Source organism: Eucyclogobius newberryi, unplaced genomic scaffold (genome assembly GCF_026437365.1).
Source record: "Eucyclogobius newberryi isolate DKJ021-1_F unplaced genomic scaffold, fEucNew1.0.hap1 SCAF_2, whole genome shotgun sequence".
In the NCBI taxonomy this organism is placed as follows: Eukaryota; Metazoa; Chordata; class Actinopteri; order Gobiiformes; family Gobiidae; genus Eucyclogobius; species Eucyclogobius newberryi.
This window is the reverse complement of record NW_027315834.1, coordinates 25,732,227-25,755,469: the sequence shown is the minus strand read 5'-3', so window position 1 is coordinate 25,755,469 and position 23,243 is coordinate 25,732,227. Positions and strand designations below refer to the sequence as shown.

Genomic DNA, 23,243 nt, shown 5'->3' with positions numbered 1-23,243 from the left:
GCATTAAAGGTTGAATGGACGATTTTTTTGGCCCAAATCTGAGTCTTATTTCCTCGTGGCGTGGACGGCCGATTAGTCTTGCCACATATCAATCATAAAACGCACCTACCGCTCACCTGCAGCCACGTGCGGCTCGTCCCACATTTCCGCGTGTCTAAGCGCATTGATCTATCATAATATAGTTCCCTCAGTGTACGGGGCAAAATGAAGAGAAAGAAAGAGTTTGAGCTGACTCAGAAGTAGACGGAAATCTATGGGAGACGAGAGATGCAATGCGATCTTTCGCGCTAATAAACAAACGCACATGTGTGTTGTATCAGTCCGCACAGGGGAGTGCGCATGCGCACTTCCGCCTGCGTTCTCAAATCGCCGAAAAATCGTCCATTGTGCCTTTAAGCGAAACAAAACGTGTACCACACAAAATCGCTTCAGGGTCATTAAGCACAACCAGAAATAATCCATATATAAAGCCGCACTGGATTATAAGGTGCACTGTCATTTTTTGAGAAAATTAAAGACCTTTAAGTGCGCCTTATAGTGTGGAAAATACGGTAATTTCATGGTGATAGTAGGCATTGATTAATCCTGGTATAGGCCCATTTGAAGACTGCAATTACCAGTGAACATGGTTTATATTTTCTTTATGTAAAAGACAAGGCTATAAATGCATTGATCACTTGCAGTTACCACGCCCTTACTGTCCTATTAAAATGCTGTCGCTCCTGGCTGATTAAATGAGACTTTTTTATTTTTTGTTATATGTGTCTTTTTTTATACGACAAGAAAAAGTGATAACAAGGTCACAACCCTCCTCCGGTACAGATGTCGCAGCTGTGGGGATGCAGACCTTTGGAACAGGCTGTCAGTCTGCGCCAATTTAGCCTTGTCAGAGTCATTCAAGTCTATATCTGCTCACGTCTCCTTTTCACTGTAGACACAACCTCTTAAGTGCCTTAGAAATGAACTGTAGATATTACATAATGACATTTACACAATATGAGGCGCACAATATGAACAAAATGCAAGATGCCAAGTTGTTACATATTGCCTCAAACATAATACATATTTGAATTTGCTCGAGTCTATTCTGCGTCTAAAGAATTTAGCATCTGACATATTTTCCGATAGCGAAAAGAGGGAAAATACTTCTACTGGACATTTTTAGAGCTTCAGAAACACAACTCAACACAGCACGAGACAGGAGAAAGCATGGGTTGAGTTAGCTGGATGAAGCATTGATTGAGTTAGCTGGAGAAAGCATGGATTGAGTTAGCTGGAGAAAGCATGGATTGAGTTAGCTGGAGAAAGCGTGGATTGAGTTTGCTGGAGAAAGCGTGGACTGAGTTTGCTGGATGAAGCATTGATTGAGTTAGCTGGAGGAAGCATGGACTGAGTTAGCTGGACAAAGCGTGAATTGAGTTAGCTGGATGAAGCATGGATTGAGTTAGCTGGAGAAAGCATTGATTGAGTTAGCTGGATGAAGCATGGATTGAGTTAGCTGGAGAAAGCGTGGACTGAGTTAGCTGGAGAGAGCATTGATTGAGTTAGCTGGATGAAGCATGGATCGAGTTAGCTGGAAAAAGCGTGGATTGAGTTAGCGGGATGAAGCATGGATCGAGTTAGCTGGATGAAGCATGGATCGAGTTAGCTGGATGAAGCATGGATTGAGTTAGCTGGAGAAAGCGTGGACTGAGTTAGCTGGAGAGAGCATTGATTGAGTTAGCTGGAGAAAGCATTGATTGAGTTAGCTGGATGAAGCATGGATTGAGTTAGCGGGATGAAGCGTGGATCGAGTTAGCTGGATGAAGCGTGGATCGAGTTAGCTGGAAAAAGCGTGGATTGAGTTAGCGGGATGAAGCATGGATCGAGTTAGCTTGATGAAGCATGGATCGAGTTAGCTGGAAAAAGCGTGGATTGAGTTAGAGGGATGAAGCGTGGATCGAGTTAGCTGGATGAAGCGTGGATCGAGTTAGCTGGAAAAAGCGTGGATTGAGTTAGCGGGATGAAGCATGGATCGAGTTAGCTTGATGAAGCATGGATCGAGTTAGCTGGAAAAAGCGTGGATTGAGTTAGCGGGATGAAGCATGGATCGAGTTAGCTTGATGAAGCATGGATCGAGTTAGCTGGAAAAAGCGTGGACTGAGTTAGCTGGAGAAAGCGTGGACTGAGTTAGCTGGAGTTGTTTGGAATGACTGGATAGTTACAGAGATTTGCACAGGATCCTAGTTTCTTTGAGACCTTTTTCGAGTTCTTCTCTACACGCCCTTTTAGTCAATGAATCGGATCAAGCTGTTTTGCAGTTTTGTCTCCTCTTGAAGTCAATTTATCTCCCAACCTCCTCTCAGCTCACTCTTTTGCTCCGTCTGATGAAGATGAGAGCTGCCACCACGGCCCGCCGAAGCTCTGGTGACACTCTACGTCTCGGCTGCTGAGGATTCTAATTCAGTCCAAATCTCGTCCCTGTTGAACCTGTCACTCTCTATTCCATCCTGTTTACCTCTATACATTCCAGTTCTTCCAGTTCCGGGCTGCACTGTTCATACTTTTCAGCCGTTACAGTATTGAAACCTAACACATCATTAAGGCTAGGGGTCGGCGATGAATTTAATTATTGGTTATATTGTGACGTTTCTAATAAAAAAGCTATCTCAAAATGCTACAAAAACAGTGAGTAATCATTTTAAAGTGGAATAAATAGTGTATTCTGTAATATTTCAATCAAGGTTTGCAAATCTGATCATTAAACCACAACTCTTTAACTTTGAAGACACAACATTTTAGCCCAATTCTGATTGATTGCCTATAAAAATGTAGTTACCTGGGGCCCAGTCTCCTATTAAATTATAGGTGCCTTAGTCTGGCCTCGTAAGACCTTGGCAGGAATGAAAACGGTCAAATTGTAACGAGGCCCTGGGCAACTCTGAGGGCGAGATGAACAGACCTCAATAGGCCTTAACAGCTAGAGTAAAAGAGTGATAACAAGTTTCAGTTATGCCTCGTCCCCTTGGGCAGGACCGACGTGAGCTCAGGAGAGATTCTAGCTGCTCCAAGCATTTCCATCAGATTGACAGTGACGTTTGGAAAGGAGTCAAAACATTCTAAATCAGCGTCCGGATGACTACCTTTGAATAACTAATAGTGAAGCTCCTGAGAGGTACGCCAGCCTTCATCCAATCAAGCACGTTGTTCACTAAGAATCACAGGATAACAGCTGCCTGACACTATCCCGGGCAGTTTATTCTCTGTCATGGTGCAATATCAAAGAGAGAACTAAAACATGCTGCTGACTCATGGTTCAAAATTGAACTGGAGTATAAGTTGCATTTTTATCAAAGCATCAGTATTACCCCAAATCACTAAATCCATTGAATTCTTCTTCCTCTGTGTCACTTCTAAACAACTCCAAAAATTCCAGAGGAAGAGGAAGTGCAGATTCTTCTGCGTCACTTAGAGCCTAGAGCGCCCTCGGTGTGAAAATAATCAACATGTGAAATGCAGTTGCCAGTATAAGTTGCTCTGGAGTTGCGCCCCGGCCAAAACTATGAAAAAAGGCCCGACTTATTGTCCGGAAAATACGGTACATCAACTTTGCTATTTGAGCTGAATTGAGCTCGGGTACTGCGATGTGCTTAGGATCCAAAGTGCCCTTGCTGAACCCCATTGGACCATCACCACACGGCATAAGTCTCCGTCTGTGTCACTGAGGATGAGTTTGCGTCTTAGTAGCCAGACGCTTTGTCAATGAAGGCTGAATTTATTGTTCACCGGTGCAGTTTGTCGGCGCAGTGTAGTCGCTGCTTCCAAAAGCGTTGTATGCATTAGCCTGATTATAGGATTTCCTTGTTTTGCACACGCCTGGCGTTTCCACATCGCTGCAGCAAGGGCATGTGGTGGAGCAAGCTAGGAAATGATTGGAATTTTTTAGTAGAATCCACGTGCCAAAACCCTTAACAAAAACATCAACAAAAACTTCGATGCATTTCGGTGTTTATTTGGTAGCGCTCCGGATGGATTGTGAGGTAATACAAAAAAAAAAAAAGATATTGTGGTTGAATTAAAGGCATAATGGACGATTCCACTCGTGCGTAAGCAGAGAAAAGCCTCGTTGCTACACGTGCGTTTGTTTATTAGCGCAACGGATCACATCTCCCGTCTCTTTTGAGTCAGCTCGAACTGTCTTTCTCTGTCTTAAATTTGGCCTGTACACTGAAGGGACTATATTATGATAGATCCATGCTCTCAGACACAGGGAAACATGCTGCTCTCCTGGGGATGAGCCAGAACGCGGCTGCAAGTGAGCAGTATCATAGTAGTCCTGTGATTGATACGTGGCAGGACCAATCGGCAGTCCACGCCACAAGGAAATGAGACTCCAAATTTGGTGCCAAAAAATAGTACATCCCACCTTTAATTTGCCAAGTGTAATGTTTTCAAATAGTCACGCTGCAACTGTCAGAAAGTACACTGTAATGATTCCCTTGCATGTCTGATTCCCTTCATTCATCTAGTTTTGGATGTTTTCTCCGATAACTCACACGTTTCCATGCTTTCGTTTGCTGCGACTGCTCGTTTTCGGCGGGTTTTGAGGATTCAGGCGAGCAGTTTGCCGTTCCGACGTATGCGCGCTCGTGATAAATCCCCTGCAAGGAAAATGTGTCTCTTTTTTGTTTGTTTTTTACCCTTTTACGTCTCGTCGGATAACAAGAGGTCGGAGAAGCGTTTACTTGACACGCGGACTGAACAATCAGCGTTGCCGTCGAGCTCCCGTTTGAAGGCACCGGCAGCAGACTTCATTTCAATGTCAACTCGAGAGCGTGGGCGTGCGGGTAACTGAGCGGTATAAATGTCTACTTCACTTCATATAGCGACGTAACATTCTGCCTCTCGAGCTTCTTTGGTCCTACGGTGCGTTTGATGAGAGATTAGGGCGATCTCGCTGTGTCTTTTCACTGCGTAACCTTCACTCGACGGGCTGGCTGGCTTTGAGTTTGCCAGACGCGACTGTTTAAAAAGGTTTTGAATTCGGCGTGGAAGGACAAATGTCAGTGCGGCTAATTGCCTCGCCCGGACGCAAATGCATTTTACCAGTGTGAAACGTGTCAATGTTATTTTCACAGTAAATTGACTCAGAACTTTGTGTTTTTATTCTTCAAGTTTGTGACAAAATTGAGTTTTACGAAAGACAAAATAAGGTTAAATACGACAAAAACAGCCAGATAAAAAGTTCTTTACATTTCCGTCTATTTTTTGGGCTTTAGATTTAACTAAAAACACTTAATTTTGCTTCTAAAATCGCAACAATTTATTATTATTTTGTTGTTATGATTATATTCTGATCTGAATAATCACAATTATTGATTAAGCTAATAATCCTGACATCCTTCCTTCTAAGGCTTAAGCACAGCCACGTTGAGGGGACATTCTAAGTATACCGTATTTTCCGGACTATAGGTCTCAACCTTTTTCATAGTTTTGGCCGGGGTGCGACTTATACTTATATTTATACTTATACTCCAGAGTGACTTATATGTGATATTATTTGTTATTTTCACACTTGCAACCGCATTTCATACTCCAGTGCGACTTATACATGTTTTTTTCTTCTCTATTATGCATTTTTTGGCTGGTGCGACTTGTACTCCGGTGCGACTTATAGTCCGGAAAGTACGGTAAACGGAAATTAAAACAACACAACTCCAGGGGACATACTTCTTCCTTATTGTAAAGTCAGGAAGGGTTATTCCATCGTCCACAGCAATGGAGGAAGCTAGAAGTGTTATTTTCACTGCCTTAAACTAAAGCCAGTACATTATGCGTGATAACGAGATAAACATCCTGGATAAATATCACTTTTTGAGGGCGTAAAATGCAGAGCCAATGAAGAAAATTCTTAAAAAGCCACGAAAAAAGATGGCTAATGCTAACCATCGGTGTTGTCATTATGTTAAAACAGAAAAACCCACACATTTCACAGAGCTGTCTTCACATTTCTCTGGTGAATCAGCAGCTTGAGTCATAATTTTGCAACCACAAAAAACAAAACAAAAAAAACAGGTAAGAAGTGAAGATGTTTTGGAAAAAATCCTTTCTTCAAACTAAAAGACGGTCAGATATGAGCCAAGTGGCCATAAGGGACACTTCCTGGACACTTCAGCCGACATTTTCTTCCTTCTTGACATCTTTACAATTATATTTTCTCCTTATAAAAGCTAAAACCTTCTCCAACACCACTCATCTGATGCTAGCCATCGCTCCCATTATTCTTATTATGTACAATCCACAAATCAGTGTTTAGTGCTGAAAGTTGTAAGAGGAAAGGCAGGTTAATGTGGCTTTCAGATAGAATGAGTCACTCTTTCATCTCCATGCAGGTGCCATGGTAACGAGGCTTTAAAATCCATGATAAACTAATACAAGAACCACATCTGCATTTTAGATCATGATTGCGGTTGAAACTATTTATATTTTTTGCATATATCAAATAATGGCATCCGTCGTAGTTTGCACTTGTTTTGAGCCCAGTTTGATTCTGATTTAGACTTAATTATGTCCAGTTTTAGCCTAGTCTTGTCTATGTTTAGTTCAGAATTTAGTCCTAATCAGTCCTAAAATTAATTTGGTGTTCATGCAACTTTTAATTGCGATACTTTTGTAGCCCTAAAGGGATTTTCCCCAGTACAAAAGTGCTTTTTCGGTCCACGATCATCACATTCACAATTGTGTCTACAGACTTGAAGCTGGGTGTCTCTCGGCGCACCTCAAAGTGTGTTTGAATTGCCGAGGATTAAGTATAAGACTTCTCAAGTGGGGCACATGTCTCAGCGCTGTTTACGTTTTGTTGAGGTAGACTGGGCAAGGGCTGCGGGTGGAGAAGTGACATTTCTTCTAAACACTTTTATTTTTTGAGCCTGATCCTTCCCACAGAGCTGTACGTCTTGTAAGAGGTTTTCAGATCTTGCAATTCCAGTGACGCCTTTGTGTGACTGCGCCCGGAGATTGAATCAGGTGAAAACGGGGGAATTTGGGATTAGTTTGAGTTGTTGTGAGATTGAATAAACTATGTCTTTTCACGGCTTGAAAATACGGCACAAGACTGTCCATTAACACTGTCTTATTTGATGACCGCAAGAATAAAAAGGTATGGTGTGAAGGACTCTCGATTCGAATTATAGTTTGCAGTAAAAAAAAGAGTACTGCAATTGCAGTGCTAAAATGATTTTAAAGGACAAAGCGACTGTTGGGCCCATTTTTGAAAATGCGCATGCGCACACTCACCACTCTCACCTCCCACCCTCCTGTTGTTTCCAAGAGGCCGCCTCCCATCAAACCACCACCATCAAACCAGAAGCACTCAACAGCCACACGTATGTTTGTTTATTAGTGTGACAAATCCCATCATCTCTCGTCTCCGCAGATTTCCATCTTTCTCTGTCGTCATTTTGTACTGTACACTGAAGGATCCCTCTAAACACACACCAGCATATTAACCACCAGCCAGGGAAACGTGCTGCTATCCTGGGAACGAGCAGGGAATCATTGACATGTTGGAAAGCTACTCGGCTGTCCACGCCACGAGGAAATGAGAATCCTCTATTATTCCTTTAGCCTTTTCTTTTAACCATCTTATTAAACTGGAGTTGTATTAAGCTTCATTTGTGCTTGTTTGCTGAATCCTGTTCTGCAAGTCCTCTTCCTGTGAGCATCAAAAAGACCCCAGTTTTTTGACATCATAATGTAATCAAACCAGCTGATATTGTTAATTCTATTGCTTTTTTCTGTATATAACGTTTCTAACATGGTCTTTGCGGCCTCTCCGTGTCGTCAATATGAATGGTCTCGATTCGAAGCGGCTCAGGTCAAACTCGGACCGCTGTACGCTTCCAGTCCTCGCACCGTTTATTACTCGTGCGGGTTTCAATCGATCGTCTCGCGGGGCATTATCTCAATAGCTTCACTGATTAAAACGCCATAACCGTGCACCTGAACCTCATGATGCTATTTGTGTCTCTTTCCATCATCTCATAAACGGTCTGCAGTATTGATTCGAGTTTATACAATCAGAACACCAGAGCAAAGCGTTTACGTAAGGCTGTTATGTGTTGTTTTGGAGTGCAAATGATTTTATACACTGGGTTCACCTGCACTGGCTGTGACTTCTGTGTTTTCATAACCGCAGACTTACGTAAAGCTCGTTGTTTTGCTTAAGTGTGGTCATAGTACCAAAAGTCCAGTTCTACTTACAAATTGCCTTTTTTAAACTCTCTTAAACACCTCCTTATAGGCTCATGCTCACATTCTTTATTGTTGCATACATAGGTGCAAATGTGGACAGTATATATAAAAAATAAATTATGGTATTTTGAATGTTTTTGAAGAGTAAACAGGAGTATTATACAGTCCATTCACATTACTCAACTATACACGTTGTAACACATTTCTGTTGAGTGGACGAGCAAAACAAAAACATGACCAGGAACAGAACCAGGACTAATATAAATCACATAATGTTGTCTATATTCTTTTTATCATTACCAGGATACTCAAAAAAGTATTGATATGACGTACTCATTTTTGTTAGTGTCACCCATCTGTAGATCTATCTCCACGGAGACAAACAGGTCAACACAGGGTCAAGTATTTATTCAGCTTAAAAATAAATACAATAAATACATTAAATACAATACATTTAATACATTTAGTATATAAAGTAAAATAATGTAAAATAAATGAAAACAGGGTGTACCCCAGCCCAAAGTCACTGGGATAGGCTCCAGTCACCCATGACCCCCAACGGGATAAAGCGGTAGAAAATGAATGAATGAATGAAAATAATTAAGATAGAATGATAATTGAATAATAATAATAAAGTAATAATGATAATAAAAAAGGAATACATCATAGATAGATAAGTGGCCATACTGCAGAACATTCCTCCCTCCACCAGTAAAAGTCACATCGTGCACCATTTAATATTGTTTTATTCACCAAGAAGAAAGCTTTTGGTTACTGCAGACTAATAATACCTTTATCAAATCCTGTTTCGATTAGTTTGTGCATGTAGATGTTTACAAATTCCTTGCATTTGCATGAGGGAGTTTAATGTTCCGTTTTTTTCTTGTTGTTGCAGTGCTGGCCAGTTTCCGAGGGACCGTCCAGCATGGCCTCCCACTGGAAATTGGAGACACGGTGCAGATTCTGGAGAAATGTGAAGGTAACAGACAAAACACACTCTTTTTCCATTTAAACACTTAAAACAGGGCACAACCTACTGACTTTACCAAGACCAAAACAACAAGCACATCCTTATAGATTATATTAAGTGTATTATGAAGCGTTTAGTGAACTCAAACATGTTGACTCTAAATACATCTGCAAATTGCTTCCCTGCAGCAGTAATTGAAAAAGGCAGCGACGCTAAGGTTTGAAGAGAGCAAGAGCAGACTGAAAATGTCACACAACTATTTACTAATACTCTATTTGCCAATGTCAATGTCAATATCAACCATAACTGACTATTAAATACATAGAAATCAAATGTGGTCCCTATATAAATATATAATCTCACCTTTTACTATTTAGATTTTAAGAGTAATTTAAAAGATACTATAAAAAACATGTAAATTAACAAAAAAGTCACACAATATTTTTATTTAGAGTATAGTCTGCCATTGAATTTGTGTATATTACTGAATAGTTTAGTCAGAATAGATTTTCTCGGATTTACTTTATTGCATTTTCAAGTACATACGAAAGCGATAAATCTATTTCAATTACAGCTGCAGGGAAGCTATAGGTAAGAAAGTATAATTAAGCCCGGGAATTGTTTGGTGCAGTGGGAGGCTCCAATGGCTACGGTAAAAACCAACCGACCCGTTCACTTTGTTCCCTTTTTTGCGCCAATTCAAACGAGCCACATTGTGTCTGCGACGCACGGAAGCTCGGATTTGCGTCTGCTTCCTGTGCTCCGGCCTCGCCGATTTTCCCCGTCTCCGCTGCCCACGCGCAATCTGTTTTTCTCCTCCACTGCCTCCCGATAGACTCTCCTTTGACTCTTCTGTTTACGCCATCCAAAGGTGAAGAGAAACGAGGAAAACAAAGCAAGAAGGAATCGTCAAACAAACCGAAGTTGAAAAAAAGTGCACTTGCCGTATTTTCCAGACTATAAGTCGCACTGGAGTATAAGTCGCACCAACCAAAAAATGCATAATAGAGAAGAAAAAAACATGTATAAGTTGCACTGGAGTATGAAATGCATGTGTGAAAATAACAAATAATATCACATATAAGTTGCTCCGGAGTATAAGTATATAAGTATAAATATAAGTAGTCGCACCCCGGCCAAAACTATGAAAAAAGGTGTGATTTATAGTCTGGAAAATACGGGTACTTTTTGTGTGGAGTGTACAAAGTGTTCCACAGTATGGCGTCGAACTTGTCTATCTACATGGAGACAACCGGGTGACGCTACCAGGGCAAGTGACTGGTCAGGTCTGTGGAGAGGCGAGCCCGCTCACTATAAGAATGCATGTTTTTCAACCCGTGTCATCGTAATTGCGAAATAGTTAACTTTAATGCCATATTATGGAAGACTGCAGTCAAAGCAGTGACCTCTCCATGGAGACGAGTGAACTGTGAATACCCCACCAGAAAAGTTACATGATGCACCTTTAAGTGATGTAATTGCTGGCATGTCTTCCTTAAAGCAGATATATTGTGCAAAATCAACTTTAATGAGCGTTTAACCCTGTTACAATATGGTTTACATCATTGTATATTTACACAAAGTTGTATTTAGATTTAGATTCTTGCCTGAGTAATCCTGTGCTTTACCGCAACTGACACTCAAGTGCTCAGAAAAGTCCTGTTTTCACCTACCCCCTATCCCTGCCCACATCCCTGTACTTACTTGTGATTATTTGAAAAATGAAGACTCAAAGTGACACGTGTAGAGTTCTAAAATGTCACGGAGACACTTTTTGATGTAGATTATTGTTTGATGCTCGTGGCGGTGAAATGTCACTGTGAAGGGGCGAGACTTATCAGTTCTGCCTCTTTGAACTGAAGTCAATGAACCTGTTTCTATTACGAAATGGTTTTAGAACAATATTGCACTTTTCCAACACATGAAATGCAAAATGAGAATGTTACGGTTCAATGCAAAGTACATGGAAAAGGCACATTATGTCTCTTTTAAAATAAATAGTGTAATTCATTCATCAATCATCATTTAACCCGGTGAGGTTGATCCATTTTTCATTTTTTAGCAGCAAAACCACTTGTATGGCAGCTATTTGAACAAGTATCAATTAGAAATCAAATCAAATAAATAGGACAAAAAGTGACCTTTCCAGAACAGTTTTAGGAATATGTTGAACCTAATTAGAACTAGTATCAAACCACATGGTAACGCAAATAAAATTCTATTGTTTATTGTATATCATATCATCAAAAAAGATATGTATATCATATCTTTTTTTACTTATCATTGTGGTTTCAGAATTGGTTTTGCGTATCAAGCCTATTCTTTAGTATCGAAATTGAGTTTGAAATGATAGTATCGTGAGAAAACTAGTTGGAGCACTTTATACACAAAGACACCTTTGCCACAAAAACACACACACACGCACGCACGCACACACACACACACACACACACACACACACACACACACACACACACACACACACACACACACACACACACACACACACACCACTCTTTTCCGGAGGTCTTGACTCAGTAGGTCTCACTTCCTGTTTTTAAGATTTAAACACGTATACAGGGATTAAAATGACGAGCACCAACCGACCGACCAATGGTTTATTTGTACTTGTGTTTCGGGAAAGTAGAGAGGACTTGAGGGTGCGATATTGCAGTCGACGAGATCCACGAGGAAGAAGACAATAGCAGAGCCAGTGGAATGTTTGGCCCAGAGGGAAGGAACAAAATGAAAGTCCTGCCAGCAGTCGGCGGGGAAGGAGAGAGAGAGGGAGGGAGAGAAGAAGGGAGAGAGAGGAGGGAGTGAGGGAGTGAGGGAGAGAGAGGGAGGGAAGGAGGGAGGGAGAGAGAGGGAGGGAGGGAAGGAGGGAGGGAGAGAGAGGGAGGGAGGGAAGGAGGGAGGGAGAGAGAGGGAGGAGAGAGAAGGAAGGAGGGAGAGAAGGAGGGAGGGAGTGAGTGAGGGAGAGAAGGGGGGAGAGAAGGGGGAGGGAGTGAGAGAGAGAAGGAGTGAGTGAGGGAGAGAAGGAGGGAGTAAGTGAGGGAGACAAGGGGGAGTGAGTGAGGGAGTGAGTGAGGGAGAGAAGGGGGGAGAGAAGGGGGGAGTGAGTGAGGGAGAGTGAGGGAGTGAGGTTGCTGACAACAGGAGACACACTAATAGCTTTGCCGTGTGGAGATGCTGTTGGAGCTTCACGACAGCGCTCGGCGGCTCGTGGCCATAACTGACATGTGGCTCCGGCTCACACACAGACCTCGCCAGTAATTGATTTTTGTCCCTGGAGATGTTGCTGCTGCTGGACTTTATTTGCAGTCTGTGGACACAGTATGTACAGTTTGAATAGATAACAACGTTTGGGTGTGTGTGGGCGCTACTGTAAGGGCGTAAGAGAAAGTGGGCATTGTTTTAGATAATGTTCCTCAAGCAAGTTGATTTAATGATAATAAAGCATCATGTTGTGAGAGAAAACGGACCCAAAACGTCCCATCTTTAAAGTGTTTTTCAAAATTAGAAAATCGTAGAAACCTGTCATCGGCACTTTAAGCGGTAAAACAAAAACATCTTGTAAAACTTGCACAACTGCAAATATTATGTCATATATGTCAATGTCACGTGTCCAGATCAACGGAGTGTGTGTACTTTCGACCACGTCCCAGGCCAGTTGAAACGTACATACATATCACATTTCTGTTGACACTACTCGCAAAGCAAAACACGTTTGAAATAATCGAATTGACCGTTTTAACGCTATAATTCTATTGGTCATCATCATAATCATCTTTCTTCGCGCTCGTTTCTAACTGCGATCGCGGGGAATGAGCCGTATGAATACTGAAGCACATTTACAAAGTGTGACGGCTTAATGGGCCCCGACGCGAGTGATGAGTTTCCATCATTCTCTGCGATTTTGCGAAAAATTTGTCGCGCAGCGCGGCCTCTGATCCCGAACAAATGACTCAGGCTGGAAATATGTGGAATATCTTCCTCCAGCGACATGTCATCTCCGCTTAACCGTCCACACAGGAGGAAAACAGCTGTAAAATGCATTTGTTTTGTGTTTTGTTTTATTAGAACGCTTGAGTTTAATGTTATTTTATTTTTACAACGAAACACAGTGTTCATTGTATTCTGTGCAATAATAATAATAATAATAATAATAATAACTTTTATTTATATAGCGCTTTTCAGTGACCCAAATGTAATTATCAGCATATTGTAATGTGACAATGTAATTATCAGCTCATAATGTAGTGTCTGTCATTCAAAACTGTAAAGGAAACTTTGTAGAATGAGTAGCTATAGTTTGAAATGTTATTTTTTTACATTTTAGTATTAATTAGTTATCTGGGGATCCATTTTTTAATTTTATTTATTTATTTTTTTACAAACCTGCACCAGTGAAATGCATTAACTCTCTGTATTATGACAACATTGAGCTAAATTGTCTGCCATTGCTTCATATGATGTATTCAACTCCTGTTTTAGTAGTTGATAATGCGTTCTTTATGGGTTTTACTGCTTTTCTTGCACACTCTTAAGTCTATTGTCCTATTCCGCATTTGGGTTTGTGGTTTCAGGAAGTTTAAAACAAATGGCTTCCTTCCGCCGCCGTGAACGCGCTTGTGCTGATGCTTTCATTAGCTGCTGATAGGGTTAGCCATCCGTTTAGTCGTCAGTTATGCTGCGTAAGATGTACGTTTTGTCATTAATATCAAACTAAATGTTCAGTTATGTAGTTTTTTGTCAAATGTGATGTTGTGGGGACAAGACGAGACACAATTCCCACGAGATGAGACGAGTTTTACTGTTTAGATTTAGTTTAGATGAGGTAGACAAAGGTTAAACATGACTGCGAAGCATGCTAGCATAAACGTGGGAACAGACAATTAGCTAATGTATTAGACAATTGTATAGTTGAATAGTTTTTAAAGGAATCGTGGGAATGGATTTAAGATTCCAGAGGCTGTGTGTACTTGGTCAGTTGGGATAAATAACAGTAGAGGATTGAACATTGTTTTCTGTATATTTAGAGTGAGGGAGTGAGGGAGGAAGTGAGGAGAGAGAGAGAGAGAGAGAGAAGAAGGGAGTGAGGAGCGAGAGAAGGTGGGGGGAGTGAGTGAGGGAGAGAAGGAGGGAGTGAGGAGAGAGAGAAGGAGGGAGTGAGGAGAGAGAGAAGGTGGCAGGGAGTGAGTGAGGGAGAGGAGGGAGAGAAGGGGGAGTGAGGAAGAGAAGGAGGGAGTGAGTGAGGGAGAGAAGGGGGGAGTGAGGAAGAGAAGGAGGGAGTGAGTGAGGGAGAGAAGGAAGGAGGGAGAAAAGGGGGGAGTGAGGGAGAGAAGGAGGGAGGGAGTGAGTGAGGGAGAGAGTGAGGGAGAGAATGAGGAAGAGAAGGGGGGGTGAGGGAGAGAAAGAGGGAGGGAGGGAGGGAGGGTTGGTTTGTTTTAAAATCCCTCAGTGTATTTATTTATTTATTGGGTTTATTTAACAGAGACATTGTACATAATCAACATTTGTTCAACAGCGTTTATATTTGGATGAGATGATAGAAGGCACGTATCATCGGCAAACATATGTGGGACACTGATTTTTTACAAACATTTCTTAGATCGTTAATACGAATTATGAATAAGAGAGGCCCCAAAATGCAGCCCTGTGAGACACCCGCAAATTAGCATACCTCTATTTGAACTGTGGTTGTCAATATAAACAAAAAAACATCTCGGGGCAGTTTAATTTAGCTATATATATGTTGATTGAATGTATTTACTAATTGCACGGTGTATTTTCAGGCTGGTACAGAGGATTCATCTTGAAGAACCCGAATGTCAAGGTAATCAAGTCTTACATCTTAATTTACAAAGTCTCTGGAGAACAGTTGAGCGACTCTGCGTCTCACATTATGACAGGTACCATGGTCTAATTAAGGGTAATTAATCGCTGGTAATAACAGCTTAAAGGCCTGAGCGTGGCAATAACGCGAAAATGATACGTTGAGGCGTAATTCAGGTTTCCACGCGGTTAATTATCTCGGGGTATTTAAAAGCCTGACGTCGGTGTTTACCCAAGAAGTATGATCGCACGTTCCAGGCCTCGTCCCTAAATTAATAGCGAACATCTATCACTTTGCCGCTCTGATGTTTTCTACGATTTAGGCCTTCTCGATGATGAAAGGGAAAAGAAAGAGCTTAATAGAGAAGCGGCTAGCGTTGGGCTTCCATCTTTCAAAAAGCCGAGAAGGGAGAACGAGTTTGCGACATTTTTGATACCTTTTGTGGGTAATAAACCCAAAACGTTGGATTGTACAATTGAAGCATGAACGAAGAAAATATAATGTCGTTAAGACTTGCTGGTAGAATGAACTGATGGAGCTGGCGGACTGATTGACAGTAATCAAAGTGTCAAATCCCCTGATGTGCGAAATGTGTGAATATGGAAGGTGGAAAGTCTGAATAGAAAATGTCGGCTAGATTTCTTTAGCAATTAGCTTTATACATTTAAATCTAACTTATTTTGATCTTTTTTTTCTTCCATACCAGTGCTAAGGTTGTTTTTTAACTTTTATTATTATCGTATTTTCCAAAATGTTAAGTCACAGCAGCCAAAAAATGCATAATAGAGAAGAAAAAAACATATATAAGTCGCACTGGAGTATGAAATGTGAAAATAACAAATAATATCACATATCAGCCGCTCCGGAGTATAAGTATATAAGTATAAATATAAGTTGCACCTCCGCTAAAACTATGAAAAAAGGTGCGACTTATAGTCCGGAAAATACGGTACCCCTTTCTCATCAATCTACTACTAACACGCATAGAAATGAGTGCGTTCACGGTATTTTGATGAATTATACTGTTGTACTTTAGTGCTAACGGGAAGTAAATGGCTTTTCATGAATTAAAATTAATTAAACGTTGTGGTCTTTCTGAAGGGGATCTTTCCGGCCAACTTCATCCACTTGAAGAATGCCCACATCAAAAACAAAGGGTAAGTTTTTCCGTCAACACCTGATTTATGTAAATGAGACAAAATACACAAAGCGGCACGTAACATGATTGGTCCATTTGGTGATAAAACGTCCAATTGTGATCTGATCTGCTCTCGTCATATGGTCATTTTGTGCTTCGCCGTTTAATGCAGCGCTAAAGCTCGAACGCCGACACTTCTCCCCGCTCACTCCTCTGATTGGTCGGCCTCTGTCATGCTCTGAGCGATTGACACGTGGCTTTGATCAATCACGGCGGAGTCTGAACGCTCGGAAGCAGAAGATGACAGTGGTTTCCTCTTAACGGCCGATGGAAATGTACTGCATGAGTTTGGATCAAAGCACGATTGTGATCTTGGCTTAAAATATTGTTTTGTTGGTATATCACCCTCCCCCGACAGTATGTGCACGTTACTGCATGTCTGGAATGTTCCACAGTATGCCATTAAGCGTTCATCTGGCAAGTGTTAAACGGCAGATGTTAATATTGCAAAAAAAAAAAAAAAACATTTACGGTATTCTTAATATGAGCAGTATCAGCTCTCCACAGATCTGACCTGTAAGTTCACCTGTTTGTCTCCGTGGATATAGATGAGCGTAATGCTATACCGTGGAACATATCCAGGCAAACCTTTAAAGGAGACATATTATAGTTAGCGTTTAACTAAAAAAAACTACAGAACTTACAAACTAGAGAAGTGACATCGCACCTTATCAAGCAGCGTATTGTTGTTTACTTGTTTTTACTTTTGATAGTTTAGGACCCTTCCTTTTATCACTCTGAATCGTAAATTGTTAAATGGTTGCAACAAGGTACAGGGATGTGGGCGGGGATAGGGGGTAGGTGAAAACAGAAATTGTCTTGAGCGTTCGAGCCAGGATCATTATAACATGCATCAAGTGAGTCAACTCTAAATATAACTTTTGAGTAATCTAATGATGAGGGAAAACAGTCGTAGCGAAGGGTAAACGCAATCTACGTTTGATTTTGAATAATATGTCTCCTTTAATCTCCATGGAGACCAGAAAGAGCCATTTTCAACAAATGGGCCAATAACTACTAAATAGCCTACTTTAGATTAAAGGGCGTATGACAGGTTTTTACAATTTTCTAATTTCAACTTTATTTGGTGTATTTATACCTGTTGTACATACAAATTATAGTTTTACACCAATCGAGCAGGTATTTGTGGAGAAAACATTAAAAAATCTGTAGAAAATGTTCCAGTAAAAGTTTATGCAGAATTTACACAAAGAAACAACTTTTTTGACTCTCAAAACATTAATTCAACAAAATAAAGTCCCTCTCATGTATTTTCATGTGTCAAAATAAAATAAATCTGACATTAGATGAATTTTTGCCCAGTGTTTGCTGGGTAATTTCTTAGTGTGATGTCATCAATTACAAACAGGAGGTGAAGTTATAAACCTAAAAAAAATAGCTATTCTGTGATCATTAGAATTTTGCTAGAAATAGTAAAAATATCAATTGCATTTTAGTTTAACGAGTCGTCCGACCTGTAGGGGGCGCTTTAAGAACATTCATCACAGCGTATTGCATTTTATAATCCTTCAGTTTGTGTGTGTGACAAATACAACAACTTTCAATGTTTCCGCTGTACCAGGCAGTATGAAAACCCTTCTCGTGGCGCCAGAATCTCTAGCGCCACAAACCGCACAGTGCACCTTTAACTAACTGCCACAAAGTCATGATCGTTTCCCCGCTCCATTACCGATTTGTAAAAGCCGACAGCACATAAAGCTAACTCCTGTTTTGTTTTTCAAGCCAATTTGAAACCGTCATCCCCGTGGAGGACACCGTCATCACCGAGATGACTTCCACTCTCCGGGACTGGGGCGCCATGTGGAAACAGCTCTACGTGGTAACCAAAGCACTCCGCACCCCGCAAACTCTTTTAGATAGCGCCGGTGCTTTAGTCCTATTGCCTTTGTAGTTTTCTCATCAAAGGGCTTTTTTACCTAGCCCTCGGTAATTCACAAACTGTTGAATCTGCTTCGTGATGCGTTCATTAGTGGGATTGATGGCGTCGGGGGCCTAATAAGACAACTATGTGCCGTTTCAGTTGAAATGAGAATGTCTCCTGAATCGAAGCACGTACGTTCAGATTTATTTGAGCTCTAAGTCTGTTTTCTTTTTGGACTTTTACCTGTCTGTTAATTTAGCGTTTTGTTCCGCAACCGTGATCTAGGGATGTCACGGTGTCAAATTTGACTGTTTTTATCGATTATTGTGAGAAAAAGCATCACAGTTTGTAACAATTATGCACGATGATGGTGCTGTGGCTAAATAACAGAATAACAACGGATTTAAAGACAAAATACAGTTAAATGTGACAAAAACGGCTAGTTATTTATATTAAGGTCTAGAATGAAATAAAAATGGTTAATTTTGCTTCTAAAACTGTCACGATTATTATTTTTTGGTTCTTCCGATTAAATTGTGACTTGAATAATCATGATTATCGATTAACAAACATTGCCAGTGAATCAAAAGCGAACATTTTTGTAATTCTTTGATTCCTTTCACGTTATGCTAAAATGTGCATATTTTCCTATATAGATTTATTGTCATTATGTAATCAAACTAAAGTAGTAGAGTAAAACTGAACTGTGTTGTTCTGAATGACGCTCGGTGCCATCTTTGTCACATCATGTCACATCATGTCATAGAGATTAAATTCTGGTCTGGAGGTCTGGATTGCCTCAGTGGATGATTGACAGCCGCCGCATCCGTCAGTTTTGTCCTTTTCCCTGGAGACGTAACAGAACGTTTAACTCCCACGTAAATAAATGAGCTAAATCCACAACGTGAGGGCAAAAGGTGTGTGAATGAACAAATGAGGAAAAGAGAAGACAGAGAGCCATGAAGGAAGCGAGGGAAAGAGAAGACAGAGAGCCATGAAGGGAGCGAGGGAAAGAGAAGACAGAGAGCCATGAAGGAAGCGAGGGAAAGAGAAGACGGAGAGCCATGAAGGAAGCGAGGGAAAGAGAAGACAGAGAGCCATGAAGGAAGCGAGGGAAAGAGAAGACGGAGAGCCGTGAAGGGAGCGAGGGAAAGAGAAGACAGAGAGCCATGAAGGGAGCGAGAGAAAGAGAAGACAGAGAGCCATGAAGGAAGCGAGGGAAAGAGAAGACGGAGAGCCGTGAAGGGAGCGAGGGAAAGAGAAGACAGAGAGCCATGAAGGGAGCGAGAGAAAGAGAAGACAGAGAGCCATGAAGGGAGCGAGAGAAAGAGAAGACAGAGAGCCATGAAGGGAGCGAGGGAAAGAGAAGACAGAGAGCCATGAAGGGAGCGAGAGAAAGAGAAGACAGAGAGCCATGAAGGGAGCGAGGGAAAGAGAAGACAGAGAGCCATGAAGGGAGCGAGGGAAAGAGAAGACGAAGAGCCATGAAGGGAGCGAGGGAAAGAGAAGACTGAGAGCCATGAAGGGAGCGAGGGAACGAGAAGACAGAGAGCCATGAAGGGAGCGAGGGAAAGAGAAGACTGAGAGCCATGAAGGAAGCGAGGGAAAGAGAAGACAGAGAGCCATGAAGGAAGCGAGGGAAAGAGAAGACGGAGAGCCATGAAGGAAGCGAGGGAAAGAGAAGACAGAGAGCCATGAAGGGAGCGAGGGAAAGAGAAGACGGAGAGCCATGAAGGAAGCGAGGGAAAGAGAAGACAGAGAGCCATGAAGGAAGCGAGGGAAAGAGAAGACGGAGAGCCATGAAGGAAGCGAGGGAAAGAGAAGACAGAGAGCCATGAAGGGAGCGAGGGAAAGAGAAGACAGAGAGCCATGAAGGAAGCGAGGGAAAGAGAAGACGGAGAGCCATGAAGGAAGCGAGGGAAAGAGAAGACGGAGAGCCGTGAAGGAAGCGAGGGAAAGAGAAGACGGAGAGCCGTGAAGGGAGCGAGGGAAAGAGAAGACAGAGAGCCATGAAGGGAGCGAGAGAAAGAGAAGACAGAGAGCCATGAAGGGAGCGAGAGAAAGAGAAGACAGAGAGCCATGAAGGGAGCGAGGGAAAGAGAAGACAGAGAGCCATGAAGGGAGCGAGAGAAAGAGAAGACAGAGAGCCATGAAGGGAGCGAGGGAAAGAAAAGACAGAGAGCCATGAAGGGAGCGAGGGAAAGAGAAGACAGAGAGCCATGAAGGGAGCGAGGGAAAGAGAAGACAGAGAGCCATGAAGGGAGCGAGGGATAGAGAAGACAGAGAGCCATGAAGGGAGCGAGGGAAAGAGACGACGAAGAGCCATGAAGGGAGCGAGGGAAAGAGAAGACTGAGAGCCATGAAGGGAGCGAGGGAACGAGAAGACAGAGAGCCATGAAGGGAGCGAGGGAAAGAGAAGACTGAGAGCCATGAAGGAAGCGAGGGAAAGAGAAGACAGAGAGCCATGAAGGGAGCGAGAGAAAGAGAAAACAGAGAGCCATGAAGGGAGCGAGGGAAAGAGAAGACAGAGAGCCATGTAGGGAGCGAGGGAAAGAGAAGACAGAGAGCCATGAAGGGAGCGAGAGAAAGAGAAGACAGAGAGCCATGAAGGGAGCGAGGGAACGAGAAGACAGAGAGCCATGTAGGGAGCGAGGGAAAGAGAAGACAGAGAGCCATGAAGGGAGCGAGAGAAAGAGAAGACAGAGAGCCATGAAGGGAGCGAGGGAACGAGAAGACAGAGAGCCATGAAGGGAGCGAGGGAACGAGAAGACAGAGAGCCATGAAGGGAGCGAGGGAAAGAGACGACAGAGAGCCATGAAGGAAGCGAGGGAAAGAGAAGACAGAGAGCCGTGAAGGGAGCGAGGGAAAGAGAGGACAGAGAGCCATGAAGGGAGCGAGGTAAAGAGAAGACAGAGAGCCATGAAGGGAGCGAGGGAACGAGAAGACGGCACAGAAAGGAAAACAACTCAATAGGTTCAGAACGGGCCCACGTACGGGGAACGGGTCAACACTCGCTTGTGCCGGACTGGGCTTGGACTCTTCTCTTCGGGCCGGGGCTGAACTCTCATGCCGACCTCCTTGTTTCCTTGCGCCGCAGAAAAACGAGGGGGACCTGTTCCACCGGCTCTGGCACGTGATGAACGAGATCCTGGACCTGAGGCGGCAGGTGCTGGTGGGCCACCTGACCCACGACCGCATGCGGGACGTCAAGCAGCACATCACCGCGCGCCTGGACTGGGGCAACGAGTGAGTAAACGGCAGCGAGAACGGCCTAAAATCGCCCGGTTTGATGAGGGTTAACCCAATAATCTACAGAGTTTCACGTATTCAACTTTGTGTTCCATTTGTTTCGCTAACTTTGGGCTAATCTAATGCTAGGACGCGTGAGTCAGACTGCTGCCGTTCTTTATACATTTTGTTTTCTTCGAAACCTAGGGCCACTATTGCAACGTTAATGGATTTCTCGCCCCAAATCGGCGGGGGACCTGCACTATGGAGTATTTAAAAGCGTATAATAACATTGCCCGCACAGCAGCGTAAATAATTTAATCTCTATTTTATACTACAGCGCACGTTTGGAAACACAATAAACCGGCTCACATTATCCATCAAAGCCTTTATGGAATTATAAAGTTGCTCTGGAAAATTACTGGTCCAGCGTAAAAGAAAATACACTGCACTTTACTAAATGAAAAATAGATCAATCATACGTGTTTTGCCTAACATAATATCAATAATAAGATATAACAGATTTTAAAATTGAGATCAAAGCTTATAAATTGTACACAGATTGTCGAAAAAATACATATTCACTTTTTTTGTGTTAATTTTGTGTAATAAAAAAATTCTGCTTGGATGTAATATAATTAGTTGCATTGTTTATGATTGTGTGAACAGTCAGCTCTTTAAATGTATTGTCTTTCTACATCTATTTTAATTGCCTAGCGTGTTTATAAGACACGTCTGATGCACTGAAGGAATGACACAGGAGCTCACCGTGATGGCACTGAACATCTGGCTTCATATAGAAAATCCCAATATTTTCCTCCATATATTAGGGATTTTTGCATTGAAGTAACTTTTTTGTGTGTTCTAGCTTCTGTTTGATGTGCATTTGCATAGAGTAGGATCTATCTACCGTATTTTCCGGACTATAAGTCGCACTGGAGTATAAGTCACACCAACCAAAAAATGCATAAAAGAGAAGAAAAAACATATATAAGTTGCACTGAAGTATGAAATGTGGTTGCAAGTGTGAAAATAAAAAAAATAATATCACATATAAGTTGCTCAGGAGTATAAATGCATACAAGTATAAATATAAGGCGCCAAAACTATGAAAAAAGGTGTGACTTATAGTCCGGAAAATACGGTAGTAGGGAGTACTGGGGTCCCATTACACATTTCCACATACATAGCAGTTATAATAGGCATTAGTGGTCTACAAAACATCGTTCCTAGAGATCTGAAACTTAACACAGTTGTTGTCAACAAGATAAAAATCATGTACAATGAATAACATAATTTTACAATGAAGTATGTCTTGCTTCGGACCTTTGCAAATTGACAATATTCAAGCAAAAAAGCTAAAAAAAGAATGTATTTTGTATGTTTGGGCTTCTGTAGTGTGAGTTCTGAAGCCCTGACAGTGTTCATGTACACATCTGCAGAAACTAGAAGGCCTAAGCTTTCTAATTATGCATCACACTCACATGTGGGCTGTAAGATCCTCTTTTAATAAGCAATGCCATTTGGGTCTAACTATTGTGCACAGGGCGAAATAGGCGAATATTACAGGGTTTTTAAACACACTTTTGTATTACTTGGCTCAAAAATAACAATTTATAATGAGAAAATAGCAACCAAACGTCTGACTGCTTTATTGTTAATTTCATGATCCGTTTGAGCTTTTTGTGCGACACAGTTTTAAGTACATGAGTCACAGTGCTCAAAAGGAGTAGGCGGAAGGGAAAAATACTTTTGTTTTCCTAACATAATTAAATACGTCAATATTAAAGCCGGTTACTTTCAGCTGCCGTCGCTGTGGTTCCTCTGACAAAGGGACTGTGGGACGACGCATATTAAAACTGAAGCTTGCCAATAATTATTCACCAAACTAACC

At 41.9% G+C, this 23,243-nt stretch overlaps 1 protein-coding gene across 2 annotated transcripts in view; it reads left to right on the top strand.

The window, feature by feature from the left end:
* dock4b (dedicator of cytokinesis 4b) overlaps positions 1 to 23,243 on the top strand; it is a 228,037-nt gene that overhangs the window by 51,444 nt on the left and 153,350 nt on the right. For both annotated transcript variants that reach the window (XM_072454830.1, XM_072454829.1), the window contains exons 2-6: positions 9,128 to 9,211; positions 15,001 to 15,041; positions 16,143 to 16,198; positions 17,983 to 18,079; positions 21,219 to 21,367. In XM_072454830.1, the coding sequence (XP_072310931.1) occupies positions 9,128 to 9,211; positions 15,001 to 15,041; positions 16,143 to 16,198; positions 17,983 to 18,079; positions 21,219 to 21,367 (427 nt within the window). The remainder of the gene's footprint in view (positions 1 to 9,127; positions 9,212 to 15,000; positions 15,042 to 16,142; positions 16,199 to 17,982; positions 18,080 to 21,218; positions 21,368 to 23,243) is intronic.